General features: G+C 38.6%; 2 protein-coding genes across 3 annotated transcripts; both read left to right on the forward strand.

Moving 5' to 3' along the window:
* The first annotated feature begins 13,390 nt into the window (after positions 1-13,390).
* LOC137747516 (probable galactinol--sucrose galactosyltransferase 6) lies at positions 13,391-16,464 on the forward strand. Of its 2 annotated transcripts, none has more exons than XM_068487641.1 (4): positions 13,391-13,590; positions 13,725-13,781; positions 13,873-15,389; positions 15,475-16,464. In XM_068487641.1, the coding sequence occupies exons 1-4, from the start codon at positions 13,414-13,416 to the stop codon at positions 16,214-16,216; spliced, it is 2,493 nt and encodes an 830-aa protein (XP_068343742.1). In that variant the 5' UTR covers positions 13,391-13,413; the 3' UTR covers positions 16,217-16,464. The 2 variants fall into 2 exon arrangements, with proteins under 2 accessions (XP_068343742.1, XP_068343743.1); XM_068487642.1 differs by having other exon boundaries at positions 13,466-13,591; positions 13,742-13,781.
* A 4,206-nt stretch (positions 16,465-20,670) lies between these two features.
* LOC137746888 (F-box protein At1g47340-like) lies at positions 20,671-22,059 on the forward strand. Its single transcript, XM_068486904.1, has one exon. It carries the CDS (start codon positions 20,671-20,673, stop codon positions 22,057-22,059), a length of 1,389 nt encoding a protein of 462 aa, XP_068343005.1.
* The last annotated feature ends 1,199 nt before the right edge of the window (positions 22,060-23,258 follow it).

Here is a 23,258-nt window from a genome sequence, read left to right on the forward strand (position 1 = left end):
ATTCTCATCGTCATCATCGAATCTTTGGCGGTGGGTTGGTGGGTGTTCATGGGGTTGCTGAATGGAGAAGTTGAAACACTGGTGGGGTTTGGATTGTTATTTTTATTTTTAATGCTTAAAATTAGTTTCAAAATTTGAAAAAGATATATTTAATTAAGAAGTTTACTAGGTTAAAAGATAGGACACATGACAGATAATAAAGTGTATGATAAACATACATCAAAGGTAATGTGGGTGAGCAAAAATGCACCGTATTAAAATGATACTTTTTAAATATGACGATGAAAAGTCATCGGACACGTAATAAGACGGTAAAAAGTCATCCACACGTCACATGATGGTGGAAAACAAACAATATTATGGGAGAGGAAGAAACAAAACTCTGCAATTGAAAAAAAAATAATCTACTTCAACTTGCAACAAACAAACAATAAATTCACTTAAAACATATTCCGGTAGAAAAACCCATCACAGAACTAACAAATTTAGGAGAGAGAAAGAGACCTACACTCAAATCGTAAGTTCGCCCGAGAAATTTTCCAATTCAGAATCCAGATCGTGGGTTTTTTCCCTTCAGGTATTCAAATTTTAGGCATAACAAAGTCAGCTACATTTCTTTCGTAAGCAAACTCAAACAACTTAGAAATACCATAAATCCAATTGAGATGAATGTTACCATATCCGCAAGAAGTTCATCCCTTTACATGTTGAAGAGTACAAGGATCTCACATCAAATTTATCAAGATTAAAGATGACTTATATTGTGCGATTTCCTCTTCTAATTATATCAAAATATTTTGTGATAAAATATTCACACATGAAGTGTTGTGCATGTAGGAAAATTCAAGTTGATAGAAAATATTGATGTGGTTGATGGTGGTTCCTTGTAAAGCAAGTGATAAATTTTTCATTTTTCAAAGCTGTTTGTAAAACGTTAATAGATGAGCCCTTGACTTATATGTTAGCCACCATTAGCTAGTAAACATTACCATACCAACAAGCCAGCAAAGTCTATGTGCTATTTTATAAATAAAACCAAACACTTTGTAAAAGGGATAAGCACTTTACAAACCACTTCTGTTTGTCACTTTTCTTTTCTAAAAGCCATTTTTGTATACAAGCACTTTACTAGGAGCACGTCAAAATTTTTAGTAAAATTCTATCTTTTAAAGGGACGTTTGTTTGCCCTCACTAAGTGTCACTAGACTAGACTGGACTAACTATTAGTCCAGTCTTGTCTTTAATATCACGCGGGACTAGTGTTAATGAGACTAACCCAGACTTGTCTAGACTAAAGGCATCACTAAAGGTTCATAACGGGAGTCCATGAAAGCCATGGGACTAGCTAAGAACTGCCTCTCTCCGCTCTTTGTTTCACTCTCTCCCTCTCTCCTTGCCCAGAACCCAGAATCATGAGACCTCATATCTGCTTTTCCTGTGCACATCTCGAGTTTATCGCCGAGCTCGCTGTCGAAAGGCAGTGCTTCTCCTCTGCTCAGATCCTCGGCTTCCTCAACTCCTAATATCGCTCTCGACCATCACCTTCATCCCCCGGGACATCGTCGGCAAACTCCACAATGCCAGCCAAAACCCAGAAGACAAAAAATACCAATCTGCCAAAACCCAAATGAAATTCAAAAGCTTGTGAAAAATTCAGAAAAAAAAAAACCCATATGACAAATCAGAAGCTTTTGTTGAGAATGAATGAAAAAAAATGGAATTTGATGCTGAGGGAGAAAGTGGTGAAAAAGAATGGAATTTGGTGATGAGGGAGAAAGTCAAAAGAGAGAGACACAGAGGCAGTTGGACGGGAAGGAGAAAAAAATGGAGAGCATTCTAGAGAGAAATGTTCTAGAAAGGTAAAAGAAAAAAGAAAAAGAAAAAAAATGTAAAAGATAGAATTAAATATTATTATTTTTATTATTTTAGTTCTTAATCCGATACTATATCAAACGCTTCATTAAATTTGTTCAGCTTAGTCTAGTCTAAGCCAGTCCAGCTTAGTTCCTAAAGTTAGTCCAATCTGAGTTAATCCGGTGCAACAAACGCACCCAAGCACTTATCATTTTTTTGTACCAACATCATCATAATGCTTTGAGAATATTGTTTGAAAGCACTTTTAGTAACTCTAAAAACTTCAATGAATTAGCCAAAGTAGGAAAAGTTGACAAATTAAAAATTTTACCTCATTTTTTTATTTTGTTTAGATCCAACTTTAATTCATTACTTTATACAAATTCAACTTTATATTCAGAGCTTCACCATATTGACATATCTAAGATGTGTTGAGTTAATTGTTTTCTTCTATCAATTAATTAGTTTGAATCCAAATGATATAAAAATAATATTAGCATGAAATCCTAATTGTCGAACTAAGAAGGCACACAACACACCACTCCATTACGAAATTGAAAAAAAAAATGTGAGAAATATAGAGTGTGCATGCATGCCAAGTAATATCCACATGAACTAAAAGATGAGAAACTCTTAATAAGAAGACTGTTGAAAATGAAAATTGGTTGCCTTCCGATTATTCATCTCTAAATATTGATGGTATATGAGTAGTTACTATTGGATCTCACATTAAACTGAGATCAAATTTGTGGGATTCCTTGGAAGAAAATTGCTAACTCGTTTGTGCTTTTTCTCCGTCGTCTTTGAGGTTGAACATGTAACCTTTTTCTTCTCTCTCTTTTTTTTTTTTTTTTTTTTCACTTTTTCGTTTTTTTTTCTATTTTTATTATTTATTTATTTAAATTTATTTTTCACTACAGAATCAGCACGTTTCTAGTTCTTATTTACATTGTTTTTTTTTTTTTTTTTTTTTGGTTTTTACTACAGTTTTATGTTTAGTTATGTTCTTTTTTTTACTAATTTGTCCTATTTTTTGATTTTTTTTCTATAATTTAGATTGTTAAGGAAATTAAGGAACATTTTTGGTATTTTCGAATTCTTCAACCGCTCAACATAAAAAAAAGATGTGCTAGAAAGAAAGAATCATGCTGTACAAGCAACAGCATCGGGAGACAAAATACTTGCATTTAAGGGCCGAATTAATGTGGGCTGGGATAAGTGGTCCATTGGGCTTTCGGGTGAAAGTAAATAGAAGTGGGAAAGAGTAGAGAGAGGAGTACCGCCTCGCCTTACGCCTTTCTTCCGTCGGCGTCGTCTAGGGTTTTAGTTGTAACAGAGCCTATAAGAGCAACTTCATCTCTAAAGACTTTGTGCCAGCACCCAGTTCATTTATCCACTTAATTAAACAGTAATAGACCCAATGAACAGTAATAGGCCAAAGCATCTCCACCCCAAAAAAAATGTGCTGGCACCCAGTCTAAAAATGCGCTGGCACAAACGATCTCCACCCCTACAAAATGCGCTGACACCCAGTCTATAAAATATTAAATAAATTTTTTTATAAAATAATAAATAAAAAAAAATAGTTTTAATTTCGGATAGGATTTTTAACCAATCTCGTCACGCCACATGTCATTATCCGAACGTACTATTTTTTGAATAGATTCCCGCTAAGATTTTCAACCAATCCCGACAACCCACGTGTCACTTCCTGTTTACAATAATTTAGGCAAGATTTCGATAAGATTTTTAACCAATCTCGTCACGCCACGTGTCATTATCCGAACGTACTATTTTTTGAATAGATTTCCGCTAAGATTTTCAACCAATCCCAACACGCCACGTGTCACTTCCTATTTACAATAATTTAGCCAAGATTTCGATAAGATTTTCAACCAATCACGTAGTGCCACGTGGCATTGTCCAGAACCTCATCTTTTTTTTTTGTCCATATAAACCCTACATCCCTACATCCATCCTCACACTAAACTCAATCCTTTTTTTTAGCTCAGAATTCTTCTTTATCGTTTTCAAATCTTGAGTTCTTACAATGTCTTCTTCAAGGAGAGCGTATAAACAGTTGCAAGAGCAGCAGAAAAGGTTGTTGGCACAACAGGAAGAATTGGTCAATCTTGACCAAGGTGGAGGTGGAGATGAGGCCTTCGCAATGGAGGAGGATGAGGATGATCACCATAGAAGGCGGAGGGCCTCACATTCCCGCCATATCATGGAAGCTATGTGTCAGATAGCCAAACCCAGACGTGCGGCAAACATTGATAGAAGAAGGGAAAGACGAGGTAAAGATCTCTTGGAAGATTATTTTATTCCCAACAGCGTTTTCCCTGATCATGTTTTTAGATGTCGTTTTAGAATGCAACGAAGTTTGTTCAATAAAATCATGAGTGATGTTTGCAACCATGATCCATATTTTGTGCAAAAAGAGGATTCTTTTCATGTTCTAGGTCTTCTTCCTGAGCAAAAAATTACGGCTGCCTTGCGAATGCTTGCATATGGAGCATCTGCAGATCAAGTGGATGAGATCGCAAGGATGGGAAAAACAACAGTTCTGGAGTCCCTGATGCGGTTTTGCTTTGCAATTGAAGCCCTCTGCACCAATGAGTACCTTCGGCAACCCACGCCAAGGGACATGCGAAGGCTTCTGAGGAAGGGTGAGATGCGAGGCTTCCCTGGCATGATTGGAAGCATCGACTGCATGCACTGGACATGGAAAAACTGTCCAAGTGCGTGGCAAGGAGCTTATGGCGACAGAAAAGGAGCCAAAAGCATCATTCTGGAACCGGTGGCTTCTTTTGATACATGGATTTGGCATGCTTTTTTTGGTGTTCCAGGAGCTCAGAATGACCTAAATGTCCTTGCCCAATCTCCAGTGTTTGACGAACTGCTACAAGGAAATGGGCCGAGATGCACATATTGGGTTAATGGTAATAAATATGAGGGACCATACTACCTTGCAGATGGTATTTACCCAAGGTGGTCAACATTTGTCAAAACAGTGCCACATCCGCAGAGTGAAAAAGAGAAACACTTCGCAAAGTGTCAAGAAGGGTGTAGGAAGGATGTTGAGCGTTGTTTTGGTATCCTGCAAGCTCGTTGGGTCATTGTCAGGGCTGCAGCTAGAATGTTTGATGTCGAGGCTCTTCGATCCATCATGATGACGTGTATTATTCTCCACAACATGATTGTTGAAGACGAGTATGATTATGATGCCGTCGATGAATACAAGCCGGATCCGATGAACAACTCAAGAACACAAATCTACTATGCTCATGACCGGACTGAAGATCCCGTGCAACACGAGCCGTTGGAACGGGATGGACGTTACAATGAATTGACGGTACACTTCATTGCAAGAGCCATACTGGCACATAACCCGCCAGAATGACTTGATTGACCATCAGTGGAGATTGCACGAAGGCGAAGATAATTAAAATAAGGCTTGTGGTTGAAGAATAAAGTGTATTGTAATGTTATTTGGTGTGTTTTTTTTTTTAGTGTGTTTTTTTTTTTTTAAGTTTAAATGGTGAGGTTATGTAATGTTATTTGGTGTAATTTTAAATAAAGTTCTAAAAATAGATAAGAAATTACATAAGAAATTAAATAAAGTTGTAAAAGTAAATAAGAAATTACATAAGAAATTAAATAAAGTTCTAAAAATAAATAAGAAATTACATAAGAAATTAAATAAAGTTGTAAAAGTAAATAAGAAATTACATTAAGAAATTAAATAAAGTTCTAAAAATAAATAAGAAATTACATAAGAAATTAAATAAAGTTGTAAAAGTAAATAAGAAATTACATAAGAAATTAAATAAAGTTCTAAAAATAAATAAGAAATTACATAAGAAATTAAATAAAGTTGTAAAAGTAAATAAGAAATTACATTAAGAAATTAAATAAAGTTCGAAAAATAAATAAGAAATTACATAGAAATTAAATAAAGTTCTAAAAGTAAATAACAAATTACATAAGAAATTAAATAAAGTTCTAAAAATAAATAAGAAATTACATAAAATAGTACAAATAAATAATTTTTTAAAATTTTTCTGTATTTTTTAAAAAAATTTCACAAATTTTAATTAATTTTTAATAAATTTTAATGTTGTAATTAATCTGGACCGTTGGATTTGAAAAATAATCAAATCCAACAGCCAACCAGCTGCCACGTGGCCAACGGTCAAATTTCTGACCATTGGGCCTTTTTTTTTTTTTTTTTAATTTTTGGTGAAAAAAACGTGGACCGTTGATCTGTGATCGGACGGTCCAATTTAAAAGTCAAATTTAATTTTTTTTTACCGTTGGAAATCCAACGGCCTACAAAAACTAGCCGTTGGAAATCCAACGACTCTGAGGAGGGCCACGTAGCCCTCAGCCGGTCGAACGCAAGTTGCCCTGCACGCGGGCCCCACCGCTTGCAATGGCTGTCGGCTACTCGCACACAGTCGCGCGTGTTGTGCACGCGCCAGCCTTTTGGACCGGCTTCTGGGTCTATCCGAAATGGGCTGGGCTGCTGCCTGGCTTGGGCTGGGTGCCAGCCTGTTTTGCGGGCTGGAGGTGATGGACAGGGTGCCAGGCTATTTTTTTCACTTGGTGCCGGTCCAAATGGCTTGGGCTGGAACTGCTCTAAGGAGCACGATAGCCCCTGTAATTCATCAACCTTCAATTCACAGACCTGACCGGAGTCTGGAGGCTGGAGCCGCCTTAGAAATATTACTATTACCATCCTCCTCTTGGTGATCGCCCTGTCTCATATGGCCTTCTGGATTCAGGGAATTTCTGGATTCAGGCCTGCATATGGACAGGGTGATTACCAAAGGGATGACGGTAATATTTAATTCATGATGTTGGCAAACTCGTCGGAAAATCGACCCCGGCGCTGGCAAACTCACCGGGGGCAGAGCTCTGAAGTGGCCGCCATACCACCCCTCTCGCTGACATTTCAGGAAGAAGATAAGGAACGCGAAAATTATGCTAAATTTCAGTGCTTTTTGCTGTTTATCTTTGTTTTTGTGTTCTTGGGTTTCAGGGTTTTGTTGCTGGTGACACGGTTCGAAAGCCGGGTATGAATCAACTCTCAATTCTATGAAATTTCAGTTTCGGTTTCGATTTCAACGTCTGTTTTGAAATTTATTTCATGTGGTTCGAATTTGGATCTCAAATATCGCCTTTGTGCACGGATTTATGATGCAAATCTTAAATTTTGTAACTCGTCTAAATTTGGAGTATGTGAGATTAGGTATATTCTGAGATCGCATCACCAATCCGAGTAGTGTTGCAGCAGCAAAATGAAAACTGGGACAATATATGTTGGTGGAAATCCTATCAAATCTGCCTCCCAAAACTCTGATGCGATTCAAATGCGTCTCTAAATGGTGGTATGCTCTCAACACCAATCCGAGTTTCGCATTGAAAAACTCTCCAACTCACCATCAACAGCCTCACCACTCGCGACCTCCTTTTCAAGAGATTAGTAGTGCAGCTGCAGCATGAGGAGGAGGAAACTGAACAAGTATTCTTGTTGCTTTACTTATGCAAAGACGGTGATAATATCAATGACGAGGATAGCAATAGCTACTCTCTTGTTGGTGTCCAGGACATTATCCTCACTCTTTGACTTAGAAGGTCGGAGTCCAGGAACAACTGCATATTATAGCCCACTGCAATGGCATTGTTTTACTATATAGTAAGGGTAGCTTTGTTTTATGCAATCCCGGAAATGAGGAATTCATTCGTGTTCCCGATGAGCCATGCCTTCCAATGTGGCCCAGATTAGGTTTGGACCCGCGGGAGGATTACAATTGGCCAGAACATATTGATACTGGTTTTCATCCTGGATTTGGCTATGATCCCAAATATAACGAGTGCAAATTTGTGGTCTTTACTACTTATACTCAAGAGTCGGATGACATTATGACACTTACTGCTTCACACAAAGCGGTAGTATACACCATCACTTGCGATTCTTGAAAGAGCTCGATACCGTTTCTTTAGAAGCTGAAACTACTTTGTTTTGGCCTGACAGGTTCCTGATGTGCTTCAAGGGAATGTGGTTTTGGCTGGGAATTGAGCAAGATAAGGAAATATCTGTTTATGACACTTTTGATGACCCAGAAGGCGGGAGAGTGATCATTTATTTCGATACAAGTCGCTAGGTATTTCATGGTATACCCGAAACATCTGAGCTCCAACGATTACCCCCTGGGGTGTAACCTTGATTTGAAGCTTATTCTGTGGAATGAATCAGTTTCTTATGGTTCACAATGATGGACGCGTAGTTTGCTTTAATCTTTGTATTAAAAAGCTTACATGTACTCCCACTGAAACACGAGATGAGTTTGTTGGTTACGTGAATAGCATAGTTTCGGTCATGGGACACAACCACAAGCCTGAGAGCATAGAGAATAATTGCTCAGACAAAGGTGAAGATGAGATGGTGGTGGTAGACGGGAAGAGGGAAAGCTGCAGGAGGCGGTGCACATATTCCATTTGGGCCATTCAACCGGCTGATGTTTCCCATAGAAACAAGAAGGTGATGGAGGGCATCCGGGCAGAGTTTGGTGCGTTTCCCTGTAAACAGTAAGTTGCTGTTTACATTAACTTTTGAGCTGTTTATTTATTTATTTATTTTTTCCACGAAAGCTTCCTTCTTAATTTCTTCTTGTTGTTTACGGGAATGCTCGTTCATATGTAATCTGTCTGTCTGCAATATTTGATGGATGCAGGTTCTATGCCATATTTGAGCCCCCCCTACGCGAAGTTGACGGAAGAAGAAGAGAGGAAAAAAGCTCGGGAAATGGTTGATATTCTGGATGAGAGCATTACTAGCTCGACCTTCCGCGTAACTCACTTTGCATTGTATGAAATCGACTACGATGGCAAATCTCTGAAATCTTGGACGAAGATTGATGAAATCGGCCATTAGACAAGTTCTCTGAATTCATGTAATTGCAAGCAAGTTAGCAACTCTGAGGTTGAACAAAGTGGCATACATACATGTTCCCCAAATTTGATACCTCGTGGAATCCATGGATGAGATATAGTGAAAATCTTTGATGAATGTAACCTAACGTAGCCTGCCCACGGAGAGTTTTTTTGGGTGTACTCTGAACATTGTCACTGTGATAAAATAGTTTTAATCAATTGCAACGCATGTATTTAATTACATCACGTGACATGTTTTTGAGGTACACACAAAGAGAAGAAGGTATAAATTAGGTTGTTCACACTAGGAAACAAGATCGATTGATCCCTTTATGAATTTCAATGTGATCTTGAAGTAGTATTAACTCTTTCATTGAATTTGATTGATCCCCTAATTAATTTTTGGGTCTCAGATCAGATCGTATGAATTGAATAAGTTTATAAACACAAATTTACAGGAGTGTATGAAACACCCAAGGGTTGAAGCCATGCTAGTTGCTGCATCATCATCACCACCATCACTCCCAGTGGCAGATTCAAGATTTCAAGATCGGGGGTCTCAATATAAAAGTTATAAAAAAAAAAAAAAAAAGACTAATTTGGTTCTATATCACTATTTTCTATTGAATTTGGTTCATTGAATAAATTAGGATTAATCTCAAAGATAATAAAACCAACAAATTTTTCTCAACAACATAATGCAGTTAGTGACTCCCCAAAGATAAAATTTGTTAATGTAACAAATATATTATTAATTGGGAGTTGTGACTAGAGTTTAGGATTAAAAAACTTATATGAATTTGGAAAAAATAAAATTAGGCAACTAAAGGCGGTAGAATGGCAAATGGTGGTGAGGAATAGGGTAACTTGGGTTTAAAGTTACGATTGGGGCTAAGAGTTCTTAAATATAATTTTGGGATACTAGAAAAGACCGAAGTTCTCGGGCTCTGTAGAGAAAATAGAGATATTTAGTTTTTAAATTTTTTATAATGATAGCTCAAAAATGTTGTCGTTTTAGCTAGACCTTTTAAAACAAAAATTAAAAACCTCTTTTTCTTTGTTATAACTTATAAGCATTGCTATCTGAACATCCATGGAGGCAAAAAACCTCTCCATTGCACCTGCCCAAATTATTGGAGGATTTCGAAGATCGATCACAAGTATTTCATCAGGCTTTCGAAAAGTCCCAGAACTCCCAGGGTCCCTATATGAATCTGCCAATGACCGCTCCCATTTCATCTAGACTGCCGCTGGACTTCTAATCGTCCATCACCATCATCACTATCACCACGACTATACCACTGTGTTGGACTTTTAGTCATGCATGCACCTAGACATTCCTAAACATATTTTTCGTCACCTCGGCAGATGTGATGCACGGGACAAACATGTTTCACAATTTGCTTAAAAGAAATCATTGCCTATAAGATTTTATCGTGTTGGAACAAGACAAATATTGGTCAGTTACGTTACGTGTACCTGACGAGGATACCGAAATTACCGGAGATTTTACCCGCTGAAACTATTATTTTTCTGTGCACATCATTTTTCACGAATGAACAATTATAATTTAATTAAATAACGTGTTTTGGTTCTTCTACTTTTGAGCCAATAAGCCAAGAGAAGGAGGAGTACGGATGAGCCAAATTATACACGTGTGCAAAATTGCTGGGGAAGGCAACAAAGATAGAGGTGGAAAGTTTGATTAATGACAATCTGATTAACGTCGTTTATTGAATAATCATGTGGTGATGTTGGATTATGGAGAGTGATCCACCTGGATAATTTTGTTGCTGGTTTGAGTTTTGAATTTTGAGGAATCTTCATGAACATGTTGGAAATGTTGTCAATTTTGATAGAATGTAGATAAAATTGAAATTTTCAACAAAAGTATAACTTGAAATAGGTGTGGTAAATCTCTTGTACGAATTCATCAATGTGACACGAAACGATACGAAAATAACAGATTTTTAGATCAACGCGTTAAAGATTCGGGTCTTTATCAAGTCATCCATTAAAAATTCGATAAGATATCGTTTTTTCAGATTTAGACATTATGCATGATAATTTTTTGCATAACCCGTTATTCCAACACGAAATGACTTGACCGATTAACAAATCGGAGCGTTAGTGGGTCACGTGTTAAGAATCTGTTAAGATAACGGATATGACACGAACACAACAAATATGACTTTTTGGTCATGCCAAACTTGAAAGCTATTAAATATTTATATGAAAATGCGTTTTTACTGAATATTTCAGTGTAGATCCTACTAAGTATTCCAACTTTTTAAACGATCTTTAACGCTGAATTTTTTAAAATCAATTTTTACCGTTTATTTTTTGAACTACTTAATAATTCTGAAGAAATATTAGAAGATAAAGCAAAGTGCCAACTACATCAAACTGACGCTGCCAACTTCACATCTCATTTTCATAGCTCGACTCAAAGGATCCACGTCAGACTCAATCATTTTCTTTTCTCTTTCAATATATAACTTGGTTACGTATAAATATTAAATTTTCAATTTATACTATTATACATGTGCAGATAATATCCCAAATTATTGTTTTCCTTCCAAGAATTCACCAACACACAACTTGGAGTCCATCACAACCATTCCACGTGCCAACTTCTCATCCATTATTGGTTTCCAAATCAACCGAAGAAAGCTTCTGAGAATAACTTTTACGTAACGTGAACGTTATTATATTACGACACGAATCAATAATAGATTATCATGTAGAAAACTAAAAATGTATGAGATTGTGTGTAATGCGTTTAGAAAATCAAAATGCGTTGTTCTCGTTCTAGATAAGTTTTTCTTCCGCTCACACAATCATATCATTTTTATGTCGTTTCGTGTCTTATTTATTATCTTAACGGATCATGTTATGTCAAATTCGTTATCTTAAAGGATTTTTAATAGGTGATCTAATAACGATCCGATTGATTAACAAGTCGTGTCGTTTCGTGTTGAATTAACAAATTATGTAAGAAATTGTCATGTTTGATGTCTAAGTCTGACAAAAGACATAGTATTTGGTTCTTAATAGGTGACCTAATAATGAATTGACTCGTTAATGGATTGATAACTAGTTATCCAATAACAATCCGACTCGCTAATAAATTGATCCGAAATTCATTATTTTTATGTTATTTCGTATCAAGTTAACAAATTGTGTAACAAATTGTCTGACCAAGCTAGTGGAACAGTAGGTCTTATCCTTATGCAAACGTGGAAGATCAACGATTGATAATAATGGACCATTATCAAATAATCAAATTTCTTAACGCAATGATCATAATTGTCACTTAAAATAATACAAACAAAAGTTCAATTTTAATTTTATCCTAGAGAGTAAATAGTAGGCCTCCACGTGTGATGATTGTAACGAAAGTAACGCGGTTTTTTATCTTGGTCGCGTAAATGTAGTGAGTACGTGGACACAGATCAGCACAGTTGATAAACTAATAAAAAAAAGGATTGGGTATTGGGCTTTATTCCACCAAGCTCAGAAATCTTCTAAAAAAGCTGCCCTCCACATTGATGAATTGTTTCTATGAGCATAGATAGAGTAGCTGCTAGTCTCATACCTTTGTATGCATTACTTTGGGCATATGTGGATAGGTTCACTTAGTTTGCTAATTTAAAAGCTATTGATCAGTTGACATGCTCGCTTAGAAATTGTTGACACCTGTAGATAAATATGAAATATGACTGTGTAAATGACCTCAAGCCTATCAAGGTTTGATGAAATTCCAATTTGCATGCTATTTCATCCAAAACAATTTGCGTTGTGCGTGCTATTCTTACTGACCTCCCCCCAATAATATTTCATGGATCCGTAATCAATTTGAACCGACCCAAACCACACATTTGTTAAAAAAAGAAAAAGAAAAAAAAAAAAAAAAAGAGGGTGGTACTCCAATACCAATCGGTGATATGGTAATTCATAGGTACTATGCAGTGAACAATATGATTGATTGCTTAAAATTTTATCGTATATTTTTGCATCAAAAATAAGTTATGAGTATCATTTTCATTTCGAACCTTTTGCCGTTTATTAATATACGATAAATGAAAAGGCAAGTGAGTGTCGCGTTGATATAACTATAGTGGCCTTAGTCAATTTCAACCGTGTATATGTATTACTACCAAGGGGACCGAATATCACATACCTAAACAACTACATGTCATTCACTCATATCATAATAGTAGTAAATTATATAAAAAAACTAGTGGCATAACACAATTTCTGGGAAGATTATTTTGTGTAATTGTAATTACAATTTGTGACATTAACGCGTTGTTCATCAATGCGATGATCAGCAAAAATATTATTAGTCCGTAACGCGTAATGATATCTAGATATAAAAAATCCCTCCGGTGAATTTGGATAGGAGGAGCCAACTGTTGTCGCGTTGTAATCCGAGTATTAGGATTGGTCGGACGTGGATCCGACGTGGAATTCCAACGCATTGTCCATTTCAACGGTCCAACCTAATACGACATTCCATCGCCGTTGGATGGATAAGCTGTTTGAGCACTTGTGGGCTGAGAAGAATAAACTAGTAGATTAATCTCAGAGCGAGAGGGAGGTCAAAGTTCGCAAGCAATGGTGTCAAATTCGTGTAGCAGTTCTCTATCTCGCATTATAAATACCTGCCCCAATTTTCATTTACCCAAATCAAATTATCCCAAGCATTCTCCTACTGCAAGATTCAATCTTCCGAACCCAAACAACTTGTACTTTCTCAAGCGCTCTGTAATTTCTCGTCCCGCTACTACTTCTGGTACTATTCTCTTCTTTCTCTGTCTTCAATCTGTTTGTTTTCTGAGAAAACAATTAGTGTTTGGTTTCCGAGAAAATAATTAGCTTGAAGATCCTTACTGACGAAGCTGATTGCTATTTTGTTTTTCTGTTCGGGTTGTGGAATTTCCAGATCTTCTCGGAATCGGGCGTCTTCGATTTTGGCTTTTCAGGTGATTAATTGGCTTATTAGTGCTTGCTGTGTTCGATTTAATTCAAAATTTCGAAGTGGAGATTTTGAATCTGTTTTCTGTGAAATTGTAGAGAGAAGAAAGAGAGATGACGATCAAACCGGCGGTTCGAATCTCGGAACGGAAGCTGATCGTGAAGGACCGGACGATTCTGACGGGATTGCCTGACAATGTAGTGGCCACGTCCGGCTCGTCTTCCGGTCCGGTCGATGGGGTCTTCCTCGGAGCGAATTTCTCGGAGGAGAAAAGCCGGCACGTGGTTCCGTTAGGGACGCTTACCGGAGTCCGGTTCATGGCGTGCTTCCGGTTCAAGCTGTGGTGGATGGCCCAGAAGATGGGAGATCAGGGAAGGGACATTCCTCTTGAGACTCAATTCCTATTGGTCGAGACCAAGCACGGGTCCCACCTGGAATCGGACGGCGGAGACGAAGAGAACCAGATCGTCTACACCGTGTTCCTCCCTCTCATCGAAGGCTCGTTCCGCGGTTGCCTGCAGGGCAACGCGCGTGACGAGCTCGAGCTCTGTTTGGAGAGCGGCGACGCCGACACCAAAGCGTCATCGTTTTCCCACGCGCTGCACGTCCACGCCGGGACGGACCCGTTCGGTACGATAACGGAAGCCATCAGGTCCGTCAAAGTTCACCTTCAGACGTTTCGTCAACGTCACGAGAAGAAACTCCCCGGAATCGTTGACTATTTCGGGTGGTGCACCTGGGACGCGTTTTACCGGGACGTGACTCAGGAAGACGTGGAGGCCGGGCTCGAGTCTTTAGCCGCCGGTGGAACACCTCCGAAGTTCGTTATCATCGACGATGGGTGGCAGTCTGTAGGCGGCGACGACGGCGTCGAAAAGCAGGAGCCGCTTAGGCTGACCGGGATCAAAGAAAATTCAAAGTTTCAGAAGAAGGACGATCCGACAATGGGGATTAAGAACATCGTCAACATCGCGAAGCAAAAGCACGGGTTGAAGTATGTGTACGTGTGGCACGCGATTACTGGCTACTGGGGCGGGGTCAGACCCGGAATGAAAGAAATGGAGGAATTCGGATCCTTGTTGAAATACCCGAACGTTTCCAGCGGTGTTGTGGCGAACGAACCGACGTGGAAGACGGACGCGATGGCGGTGCGAGGGTTGGGCCTGGTGGATCCAAAGAGCGTGTACAAATTCTACAACGAATTGCACAGCTACTTGAGCTCTGCGGGTATTGACGGCGTTAAGGTGGACGTGCAGTGCATACTGGAAACTCTCGGAGCCGGGTTAGGCGGTCGGGTCGAGTTGACCCAGAAGTACCACCAGGCGCTGGACGCCTCGGTGGCGAGGAATTTCCCGGACAACGGCTGCATCGCGTGCATGAGCCACAATACTGACGCGCTCTACTGCTCCAAACAGACCGCCGTCGTGAGGGCGTCCGACGATTTCTACCCCCGCGACCCGGTGTCGCACACGATCCACATTGCGGCGGTTGCTTACAACAGCGTATTTCTCGGCGAGTTTATGCTGCCGGACTGGGACATGTTCCACTCGCAGCATCCGGCGGCTGAGTACCACGCTTCCGCCAGGGCCATCAGTGGTGGGCCCATCTATGTCAGGTAATTAGTGATTTATCTCTTCTAATTTCGAATTTTGTACGTTAATTTGTTTTGTAATTAGTAATTAATTAATTGGTTTTTACAGTGACGCGCCTGGGAAGCACAATTTCGAGCTGCTGAGGAAGCTGGTGTTGTCGGACGGGTCGGTGCTTCGGGCCCGATTGCCCGGACGCCCGACGAAAGACTGCCTGTTCTCTGACCCGGCCCGCGACGGCGTGAGCTTGCTGAAGATATGGAACATGAACAAGTACACCGGAGTCCTCGGCGTCTACAACTGCCAAGGCGCGGCGTGGAGCACCGCGGAACGGAAGAACACGTTCCACGAAACCAAATCCGAGGCCATCACGGGTCTGATTCGCGGCCGCGACGTCCACCTGATCGCGGAGGCTGCCGTGGATAACGACTGGAAAGGCGACTGCGCCGTGTACAGTCACCGGATGGGAGAGCTGGTGACTCTGCCTTACAATGCGTCGATGCCGATTTCGCTCAAAGTGCTGGAGCACGATGTTTTCACGGTGACTCCGATCAGGATTTTGGGCGGCAGATTGAGTTTCGCGCCAATTGGACTGGTGGAGATGTACAATGCAGGCGGAGCAATTGTAGGGTTGCGATATGAACAGAACGCCATAGTCCGATTGGAGGTTAAGGGCTGCGGCAAATTTGGCGCGTACTCTTCTGCCAAGCCCAAGAAGTGTCGGGTCGGGTCTAATGTGGTGGATTTTGAGTACGACTCGTCGTCTGGGTTGGTGATTTTGAGATTGGATCATTTGCCTGAGGAGGGTCAGCAAGTTCATGTCGTTGAGATTGAATTATTAGAAAGAAATTAGACGGTTAGATGAAAAATGTTCTGTGTGGAGTTGATAGAGTTGTTCAATTGTTGGAGAGAATTTTTAGGATGCTGAAACACGGTCTGTTATACAAAGTAGAATAATATGATTGGTTGAAAACTTGAAAAAAGAATTACAATCAATTGTATTATGATACTTAGTGTAGCATACGTGTTTTTGGTTTTCTTCACATTGTTGGAAGGATATTTAAATAAATTTGAATAAATTTATTACGTATTATGTGATCATATGAACCAGTCTTGTAACACTAATGAATAAATGCGTCAATATTATTCCATTTGTGAAAAAATTATGAGCTTAAACTCCCAATTGAACACCGACATGAGCAAAAACGATGTTCGCATTCTCCTTTTCCGTTTTGCACTCCTCTTCGTGTCAGTGTTTTGATTCTGATTTGATTTGTTCGATCAAAGGTGTAGAAAGCAAGAAAGTAGTAGATGAATAAAATGGAGCGATAATATTTACCTAAATCAAACTTGTTCTCCGACAAATAATGGAGTGGGGAGGCTGAACACTATAAATTGGTGAACGACCAAAAAAAAAAATTCGCATAGCTTAGGACTCGTTTGAAAGTGCTGTTAAATGATTGAAAGCCTTTTTTGTTAAAATGGAACAAATCTTCAATTATGTGTTTTTTTATAAGAAGCACTTCAAATGATTTTAGAACCCAAAAACATTTTTTTTTAAAAGCAGTTTCAATTATTTTAAAGGTAGCAAACAAGCCATTAGGTTTTCAAAGTAAAGAAGGTTATTTCTTAACTGCCAATGACGGATTGATATGTACCAAAATCCCGTTAAATCCTTTAAATGACATTATTTATTTATTTATTTTATTGCACATACATCAAAATCTAATTTGTGTGTGAGGAAGAATAGCCGCCTTGCATGTAAGGAACCAAATATTTTCCAAGCAAAAGTAACTCGAAGACAAAGCATATAATGCTCCATCCATATCCCAACAAACTTCATGTAAATCATCAAAAATTTTAGACTACCATAAATTAAGGCTAAAAATTCATGTCCAAGCATTCAACCTCTTTAATAGTACAAAAGATAAACTCCAACTGGTAGAAATAAACTAGGTTAAATGCTACAAACACCTACCATCATATATCTTCCCGGCGGCCAACTTCCCGTCCATCACGCATGACGGGAAGTTGGCCATAGATATTTAAATATTGTAAAGACTGATCACATTTTACGGGATTTTAAATATTGTAATATAGACATCTTTTAAAGCATTTTTTTTTATCGGAACATTTAAAGCAATTAAATAAATAAATTACCACATTTTATGGGATATAAAATCCCATAAGATTTGAACCTTTATGGGATTAATGTCACATCCCGACGCGGGACCCTACCACATTCCGAGCTCGACTTCATCATAGCACGATATTGTCGGCTTTGGGCCTCGACCACGCCCTCACGATTTTGTTTCTGGGAATTCAGACGAGAACTTCCCAGTGGGTCACCCATCCTGGGTTTGCTCTCACGCGAATTCGTTTAACTTCGGAGTTCCTACGGAACCCGAAGTCAGTGAGCTCTCAAAAGGCCTCGTTTAACTTCGGAGTCCCTTGGACGATGTGGGATGTTACAATTAAACAAAAAAATCCACCCTTAGGAAACCTTAAACCAATGAAAAATTGGTGATTAAATTGTGGAAAATAAGTTATGAAAAGAATTGTTTTTTTTTTTATTGAATGAAAATAGTAGTTGTAAATTAATAAGGTAAAATGTCATGATAAAAGATAAATGTTCGTTTAACTTTGGAGTCCCTTGGACGATGTGGGATGTTACAATTAAACAACAAAATCCACCCTTAGGAAACCTTAAACCAATGAAAAATTGGTGATTAAATTGTGGAAAATAAGTTATGAAAAGAATTGTTTTTTTTTTATTGAATGAAAATAGTAGTTGTAAATTAATAAGGTAAAATGTCATGATAAAAGATAAATGTTCCCATAAGAAAGTACCCATGTACAATTATAGTAATCCACAAGAATGTACCTATATACAATTTCAACATTAAAATCATACGTGCCCAATGAAATTAAAATTGCGTTCATAGCAATATAATGGCCATTAGTTATGGTTTTGCAATATAATGGTCATGAAGGAAAAATAAGTTTGAAATTTTTTTTGGCAAAATTTAATTTTGGAGATACATATTCGATGTAATAATGTTGAATTTGAATATAAACATAAATTTCAGTGAGAGAATTTTGAGATTTTCAGCTACAAATGTGATTCAACCTTTTGAATGTGATAATCAATTTGGGAGAAATTATAAATTAAAATTTGTTGTAAAAACAAAATATAAAAAAATGACATAGAAGTGTGTTATTAGTATAATGCTGAGGTGTACAAAGTCAAAATACTTTTATAAAAAACTAAAAACCAATAAGGTTTCAGTCTATGAAATTGGTGACTAAAGACTGGATCCTAATTTTTCTATAAAACAAACTCCTAAACAATTAATAAAACAAACTACGAAAGACGTCATCTGATTTGCACGCCAGTTTTGGTATCAATTTATCTTCTGAAAAATTATGTAAAAATATATGAGAAACTTAGCTTTATGTCTTATCTTTCCAAGCATATATCTCACACCACTAGGAAAAATCGGAAAAGCCTTCAAATCGCCATTCTCCCACAGCTACACAGTTCTGACGAGAAAGCAACTTCTACGGGATTCTTGTGAATATGCTTGAGTCAGAAACAGAGCGTGCCAAGGGGAAAAATTAAAGTTAAATTGGTAATATGTTCCTTTGATCCCGTGTTTATGTACCAACGTCGTCGTTTAGTTGTAGTAGGGCTTAAGAATTGAAACGAGTTTATTGTCATGTAGAGCTGGGCATCGGTCGGAGCGGTGCGGGTTGGGCCTTTAGCCGTTGACTGATCCGAAGTGTTCGGGTTCTAGTTTCTTCAAACCGTTTTCGGCCGACAGACGAAAGAGACCGAGCTGCCAACTTGTCAATATGCGGGTGGGTTAGACGGTTTATTGGGTTGTGCAATTTGTCCGGTAGTTTCATGGTTTGTGGATAATGACATCGGACATGGACGGCGGCAACACAGAGAGGAATTAAGAGAAAGTTTGAGAGATTATATTAAATATGGCAACATGTAAGATTAATCTAAATTTGGCCCCTTTGCTGGCGGTAATAGGGAGAAAGAGATGGATTTGATTTGATAATCAATGAATTGAGCAACAAAAATCATGGAAGCACTGTGCAGACTTCTAATGCGAGATTGCATGTGATTATAGGATGAAGAAGCCAAGATGTGAACTGAGGTGCTAAGTACTTGCGGGTGGGTCGGGTACCGATGGGTCAGAGAATTAATAAACCAAATTCCACGCTTATTTCACACGGGTGGGCGGGTTATGACCCGAAAATCAAAACTTTAAAGATAAAATCCAACCCAACCCAACCCAGTGAATTACAGATGGGTCGGTTAGGTTGGTCGGATGATCCATGATAATGATTCACATGGGTCACCCGACCAACCTAACCGACCCATGAGAATGCCCACCCCTACTGTCATGTGCAAAAAAAATTGCATATAGCAATGTCTTATTCGACAAACGACATTACGTAGCGGTAAACTCGTTCCATGTAAATCCTTCTCACTTCGAAGAGGCTATGGTATGAATACACCGAAATGATATTGTACCAAACCGAAATCATTTGGTTTAGGGATGATCGGGACTTGAAAATTACAATAGCAAAATATCTCGTGCTAGTCAAAATTTTCAATCCCAACACTGGTTCTAACCTCATATGAACTATCTTGTAAATGTTTTTTCCAACACACAAATTAGGGGTGGGCATCGAACTTACCAAAACGAAAATTAATCAATTAATTTGGTTTAGTTTGACTTTGACTAATAAAAAAAGTCAAATAATTCAAAATTTGAACCGATTTCTTTTTAGTTGGATCCGATTTTCATACTTTTAAAACCGACCAAAACCACACTGAATCTATCATATATTTTTAAATAAATTGCATTAATCACATTTAAAGTAATGTCTGATATCCAAATGGTGTGACATAATTATTGTAATTGTTTGAAAGCACTTGTAAGTTCAACTTTTTTTGCCAAACTTGGTTAAAAGAGCTTTTGATTTATCTCAAAAGGCTTTGTTTATACATCAAAGAGTCCCGGAGTTACTCACTGTTGGATTTAATTCAACGGTGGAGAAAAAATACAGAATATAAATCAACCTTCACCGTTGTATTAGTATCGAATGGTAGATGATCACAATTTCCTTTGGAGAGTAAGAAAGATGAAGTACAACTAATTTAGGTCACTCATTGTGTGGTTTAGTCGAACTCTTCCTCTCCATGTAAAATACATCTTTGAAACACTATATAACATAACGTAGAGACAGGAGGAAGGTCGTAGTGGATTTAGTTATATTTGTGCCGCCATGGAAAGAAGACGTAGATCCCAGTCGTCCGTTGGAGCCCCGGTCTCTGAATATGTCCGCTCAAAACTATCAAAAACATCAACATCATCAAAAGTGATGAGTGCTACTCATATTGCTGATCTCCCCGATGCTTTGTTGGCGGAAATAATTTCTCGGCTTCCAAGCAGTAGATTCGTTTTTCAATGCAAGTGCGTGTCCAAGCGTTGGCACACTCTCATCTCGGAATCTTATTTCACCGGCCGCTTTCTCCGTCTCCAAATTGATAAGCAAACGCCGATCATACGCACTCTGATAAGCGTGGAAGGAGAAGATTTACTTTCGAGACTGACACCGTCGTCATCATCGTCATCGTCAAAGGTGCTAACTCCGATGTTTGAAAGACTCAAGAGTTTCCACGGATTGAAAGAAGGTCCATTCGTGGCTGGGACGTATAATGATTTGGTTTTGTGCTCCGACGACAAATATTTCGCTCGTTCGTACTACATATGCAATCCACACACCTTGAGCTGGGTTGCGCTTCCTCCAGCCCCTACCCGATGCGACATGATCGCACACGTGGGATTCGTCTGCGATATGCCCTACTATAACTGTGAGGAAGGCGATACTGAAGGACGACATGTCGTGCAGCTTAATGCTCAGTACAGGTGCAAGGTTGTTAGAATTCTTCCTCCTAGTGTTGAGGAACTTACCTCCGATAAGTTTGTAATAGAGGTATTCTCTTTTGAGACGGGAGAATGGCGAGAGTCATTAATATCATGCCCGCGAAAACTCCATCATGTTATGTTTGATCGCTTCGGCTTTGCTTGCAACAGAAGGTTGTATTGGTCGAATTACGTTAAGGGCCGTCTTCGGGTTCTCGGGTTGGATCTGTTCAACGACGATAACATCACTGTCACGAGTAAAGACCGCGGTGTTGATGGTGAATGTCGTTTCATTGTATTCGATGAGCCTATGGATGAGCATTCCATTCAGTGCCTAGGTGATCAGTGTGGAGGGCGTCTGCATATGTATGAGTTGGACATTGTCGGGAGAAGTTTGTATGTTTGGGAGTTGAAAGAAGAAGATAATCAAGGAGATGGGAAATTGTGTTTGAGTGAACACAGGGTTTGTTCCTTGGACCCCGAAATGTACCAGGATGATGCATATCCACTTACAATGGCAAGTGTGGACCCGAATAACAAGGATGTTTGGTATCTGCGTGTGAATCAAGATATTGTAATGTGCAACATTCATACAAGGGAGTGGTCAACGATAGCTGAAAAGAGTGCAATTGTTACGAGTATATACTTCTTCCCGTATGTGATGCCGTGGTGGCCGACACCCGTTCCTAGACTACCACAGCAGCGTGCAAATCAGCTAGCCCACGGAGAGGAATTAGCCGCGAGCTAGGACATAGGAAGAACAAAAGTACCGATTGATTTAGTAAAACTGATATCTGTTGTTCAGCAATGGCAACTAGTTTCTTTCTGTGTTGTATTTTTTTTTTTCTTGTTTCGTTCTTGCTCCGTGGTCTCCTATCTGTCTGTGACCACATGTGTGATTTGAAGTTTAAGTAATAACAGCAGTTTACCAATAAAAGCAGAAAATCTCAGTATTTACCTTGAGGATTGCTTGAGCAATTCCATGTTTGCTGCTGGACCTGGATGTTTTGAATTTGTTTTCTTCTTCTCTTATGGACTTTCTTAGTTGGTTCCACATTCTCCGCCATAACCTTCAATTTCAAAAGAGTTTCCACACCGAATCCAAAAGAAGGAAAAATTAAAAACCTCCGAGTGTAACGGATTTCTTAGCCCTCCATCCATGAAGGCGCCGGACGACCAACTGGGTGACGCTAGCTAGGCCGCAATCAATGCAGGGATGATATACAGATAAACAAACACAAACCGTTGTGACCTCAAACCCAAACAACAATCTCAGGATGTTCATGTTCGTGCACAGATAAAAGCAGGATGATGCAAGCAAGTCTTGCTTCAGTTTTTTGGTCAATGGAAACTCCATTAATAGAAAATGGAAACTCCATTACTTTTATAGAGAGAGAGATTTTTAATGGTATCGATAATGAAGTTGTCATCCAACGATTTCAAAACATGAAAACACAACAAGGGTTATTGTAAAATGTTGTATGAAAAACTTTATGGATTATTATATAAGTATTTTGTTTAGTACATTTTTGAATTTTATAATTTGTGACTTTGTTGTTTGAAGACCCCCCTTTCCCAAAATTTATGTAGATCTCTAGTTACGTCCTTGGCAATACTACTTCGAGTTTGGTTGGTTATTAAAATTTTCGGTACCAACACCGGTTCCAACCGCATATGAACTATCTTGTAAATGTATTTTCCAACACACAAATTAGGGGTGGGGATCAAACAAACCAAAACCGAACTTAATCTTGATTTTGACCAATAAAAAAGTCTAATAATTCAATAACTTAACCGATTTCTTTTTATTTGAGTCTGATTTTCATACTTTGAAAACCAACTAAAACCACACTGAATCGACCATATATTTTTATATAAATTGCATTAATCACATTTAAAATAATGTCTGATATCCAAATGGTACGACATAACTATTGCAAGTGTAAG

The sequence above is a fragment of the Pyrus communis genome, chromosome 10 (genome assembly GCF_963583255.1).
Source record: "Pyrus communis chromosome 10, drPyrComm1.1, whole genome shotgun sequence".
Classification (NCBI taxonomy): domain Eukaryota; kingdom Viridiplantae; phylum Streptophyta; class Magnoliopsida; order Rosales; family Rosaceae; genus Pyrus; species Pyrus communis.